At 40.6% G+C, this 4,470-nt stretch overlaps 1 protein-coding gene across 6 annotated transcripts in view; it reads right to left on the reverse strand.

Annotated features, from left to right (window-relative positions):
* The window catches only part of cbfb (core-binding factor subunit beta), a 37,086-nt gene continuing 32,616 nt past the window's right edge, over positions 1 to 4,470 (reverse strand). For 2 of the 6 annotated variants that reach the window (XM_024423479.2, XM_024423478.2), the window contains exons 6-7: positions 4,446 to 4,470; positions 1 to 1,338 (exon numbers count right to left, since the gene is read on the reverse strand). The exon at positions 4,446 to 4,470 is cut by the window's right edge and continues 71 nt beyond it. In XM_024423479.2, the coding sequence (XP_024279247.1) occupies positions 1,267 to 1,338; positions 4,446 to 4,470 (97 nt within the window). In that variant the 3' untranslated portion in view covers positions 1 to 1,266. The other 4 variants (XM_042323127.1, XM_042323125.1, XM_042323126.1 and 1 more) reach the window with 4 other exon arrangements.

The following is a 4,470-nucleotide window of genomic DNA, read 5'->3' on the forward strand; positions in this document are numbered from 1 at the left end:
TAAAGTGTGACCGACAACTTTATTTGAATAAACCGTTACAACTATTCCGCTAGGGGAAGAGAAGGAAACACTGACAACAGCTAAATAATTGATCAAACTCAAGGATATTCAGATAACCTGAAACATACGAAACAAAACTGTTGGGTATGTTAGTGAGACAATGTTGCTGTGCCTTTGCATCATTTTCTGGGAGAAATGTACTGCTTAGACGTTATAAACCCTGATCTGGATGAAACGTGAAATAAAGAGAATAATAAAAATAAAAAAACAATGCAGAGGAGAAAGTCTATTTGCCTCAATTTATAGAGAGCGAGCTCAGCACTGACCTCATTGTGTGCTCTGTGCTGCTAGTCTCATGTTCAAAGACTGTTACAATAACATTAAAGAGGAGACAGGAAGACAGAAAGTGCCTCTTTGTAAAAGTAACTTTTCTAGAACACAACTTTCTATATTCTACTAACATCCCATACGAAAGCAGAAAGACTGACAAATACAGTATGTATATAGAGAAAAGAAATACAAAAAGTAAACATCATGACTTTCAAACGAAACATGAATAAAATAATAACAAATTCAATTTCATTAAAATAGTGCTATAATAGGATAAGAGATAGCTTTTAGGCAATCGTTTACAGTCCTTTATTAATACAAAATAAATAGGTGATTGAATAGTAACTATTTGAACTTAATGGTAGGCCTACTTCCAAACTACCTGATGGAAGTTGATAATAAATAATCATCAAAACTTGAAAAACAAAAACTAATGTATGCTCAGTGCTCCTCAGGTGCTCCTTGAAAACAACATTTCTGGGAAATAATAAGGGAGATGGAAACAGACATTTGGATTCATTAGAAATACAGTATATCAATTTAGAAAATAAGTTATTATTTAAGAACAAAATGTTCCATGTAATAATCACCCAGTCATTTCCTATTTATAAAGCATTGTAAATGAAAGTGCCTCCGAAATATTTTGCATAGGGGAACAAAAGAAAACATAGATAGGCGCTCCATGCATACAGAAGGCGAAGTGGGGACTAAACTGAATGTATCACATAGTGCAAAACCCCGCAGAAGACAACGAGGTTTGGGTCGATCCCCTTAACCCACACTTTAAAACTAAAAGGAATCCCACCCCACCCCACCCCCAAATCCCCAGCAATGTGGACTTTGGTCTCTCCAGTTAACAGCTTGATGTCAGGGTGTGAGACTGGCATAGTATGATGGACAGATCACCCTGACCCACTCCCTGTGTCTCGCTGGCCTCTAGCGCATCTTGTGATCATCAGCGTTGTTACCCATGTTGGTGCCAGGGCTGGGGTCCTGCTGTCGCCTGGGCTGTGTCGGAGGGGGGAACATATTTAATACAGCCAAAAATACCATAATGAGTGTGTGTGTGTGTGTAATGTGTTGAAAGTAGCCTCAGATGGGGCATCAATGAGTGCAGTACATTCAGCAGAGGGCACCAGAGAGTTTCCAGCTGAGGCTAAGGGGGGGGAGTCATCAACATTACACGCTTTAAAAATAAAAAATGACTTGTCTGCCTGTCACAGATACATATGTTTATGCGTCTACTTCTAAATCTCTCCCAACATAGATATATGTAAGACAGACAGACAGGCAGACAGACAGAGGGAGAAAGCAGACGCTGGTAAAGGTCTCTGAGCTGAAATGGCATGTAGTCGTCATCCAAATGACTCACCATAATAGCTTCTTTTAAACCTGGTCTGGTTTAGTCTACTACTCTAATCCTAAATGAGACACTAACGCTCATCCATTCTTCCTCTTCAGAATCATTAACGGAAATAGTGTCTTCAAAACAATTAATAATATATATTATACCGTAGTTATTTATTACTGCAATATTGTCAATTTAGGACATTTTATCAACTGGCCGATCACAGTGTTACTAGGTTGTTGGAGAGTGATTTTGAAAACAACCACACACATGCACGCACGCACACGCATACACATGTGCGCTGCTCCCTTAGTTAAAAAATGAAGGAAAATAAATATTTGAAGTGTCCTTGAGTCAGAGGAAAGAACGTCTATGTAAAGGTTCCCCCTTTCAGCCAAAACACACCAGTTACAGTTGGGCGATGAAAAAAGCCTTTCTCATACCACACACAATGTAACGTGAAGTGGACCACCCTCCAAAACGAAAAAATCAATCAATCAGGAAGGGTCACACACACTTTTTACAATGATCTGAAACATGGACTCAATACATAATAATATACTGTATAAAGTGTAACTACAGACAAAGGAATATGATTTTGATGATACACATTACAGTAAGCCTCAACCCTGAGTGGAGTGCTACCGTAATTACAGGGGGAGGGAGAGTATTAATCCTCTAATTCCACCTGCAGAATGGGGCTCCAGGCTGATAAAAAATGTACTATTTATTCTTCATCCATCTCATCTTCCTCAATCATCTAGATGGCCATCACTGTCCTGTCCTGTATCGCTCCTACACACATCCACAGACACCAAGAAAAACACAAAACCTGAACAAAGAACATGAACAAAACACGCAAAGGCCACACAACATGGGAATTACCCATATATGCTTTACTTAGACACACATACCCAAAGCTGACACTGACAACCTTGCTAGAAAAGAGCTGTGATTCTGGAACTAAATGACAGGTTTCTAAACCCTTTAGAGGCCTCCTAGCTCCCACTTTATGGCATACTGTCATTGTGCTGCTGGCCTTTATTGAGTTATGGTGGACTGAGTACAGGATCACAAGTTCAGACCACAGAAATGTAATGGTTGAATGTCCTCTAGAGCCAGGCGCCCACATCACATAAAAACAGGGTCCTGTGCTGTCCAATTGCAAATATTATCTTTTATCTAAAATAAAAACAACAATATCAGCCTCCTCCCTCCTTGAGAGGACTCCAGAGCAGGGGGATTCAACAATTTGAGAATTTGCTAAATGCTACAGTCCAATCAGAAAATTCTGAATCAGAGCAGTTCAGGAGACGACTTTCTGCTATTTCAACATAACTTGGATGGAAAAAAACGTGAAGAAAATGATTATGGGGTTTCATTTTTCCACCACAGTCAGTATTTGAGAATGAAAGGCATGGAAAGGGTTTAGTTGGAAGATGTGTCATACATTGACTACATGCACACCTTCCACACAATCCTGTTTGAGACTATCTCCTCCAGGCTCCATGTCAGAGACATCCATTTTCCTTTTTCTTTGACCAATAATACCTCCATGGCTTATTGATTTTCAGAAGAAAGGAGTCCATTCTTCCTGAGGGAGCTTGAGGGTATGTTACTGAGGGAGGAAATACTAGACGTGAACATGAAAGCACTCCTTCAGATGCTCTCCCCCTCCCTCCCTCTCTCTCCCTCTCTTCAGAATCATGTGCTGCCAAGCTGTGGCAGATATGTCCCAGCAGGCCTTGCAGCGGACTCCTCCGGCAGCAGGGTGAGGGTGGGTGGTGTGTGTGTGAGGAGGTCTGTTCTCCATTAGGCACTGGGGGGAGAGTGTGTGTGGGGGGTCTGTCTTCCAGCTTATACCCTGGTAGGATTTCCTGGCCTGCACACATCATACTATCATAAAATCAGAAAATGCATTTAAAAAAATCCAGAAACCATATTCATATGACTGACCATGAGATTTTGGGGAATGAGAGAGAAGGAACCCACATTATCACTAAGCATTCATTACACAGTGTGTTAACTCAACAAATACTGTTGACATGTAACTTTCTTTCTCTCTCTCTTCATTCATTCACATGCAGGCACTAAAACAAGCAGACTCAGATACTTTAAATTGTTCAAATACATGCACATGCTCTCGTGTTGATTCACAAACACACAGACACCTCACTACGCACACAAACACACTCACGCATCCAACACACACATACCACACACAGGGTTTAGTGCATGACAGAGAGATATTGAAAAGCAAAGAAGACAGACCCTAGTCCTTGAATGCCATCAGTCCCAGATTTTTGATGCCACAGGGTCCTAAAAAAACACAATTTGGTTTTCATCTTAGGGAGGATGCATTTAGGATCAATCTGAGAATAAATGAATACGTTTCTTTGTGTTCTTATTATGAATAGACTCTTCATGCACTAAACCTACTGTAGATACCATAACAAACCATTTTGAATAAAATACACACACACACACCCGATAACTCAGACAAATACACAATAAGTTCAAGATTTGTGTTCGAGAGTTAAATATCTAAAACAAACCGGGTTGTTCACACAACTGTCATGGTAATTTACAGCTACCTTAGGGGAAACTTACAAGGGTTCTCATGGTAACAATTTCTCAGGGGACACAAACAATCACAACCTTCCAACATCACAATTTTTCGTTAGCGCTAATCATGTGACCACGGAGACATTCAGAATCTGTCAAACCACCAGCCCATCCCATCCCCAGTCTGTCCAATCTCTCTCACCTCCAGGTCCTCCCTGTGCGAGCGG

The sequence above is a fragment of the Oncorhynchus tshawytscha genome, linkage group LG06 (assembly GCF_018296145.1).
Source record: "Oncorhynchus tshawytscha isolate Ot180627B linkage group LG06, Otsh_v2.0, whole genome shotgun sequence".
Taxonomy (NCBI): domain Eukaryota; kingdom Metazoa; phylum Chordata; class Actinopteri; order Salmoniformes; family Salmonidae; genus Oncorhynchus; species Oncorhynchus tshawytscha.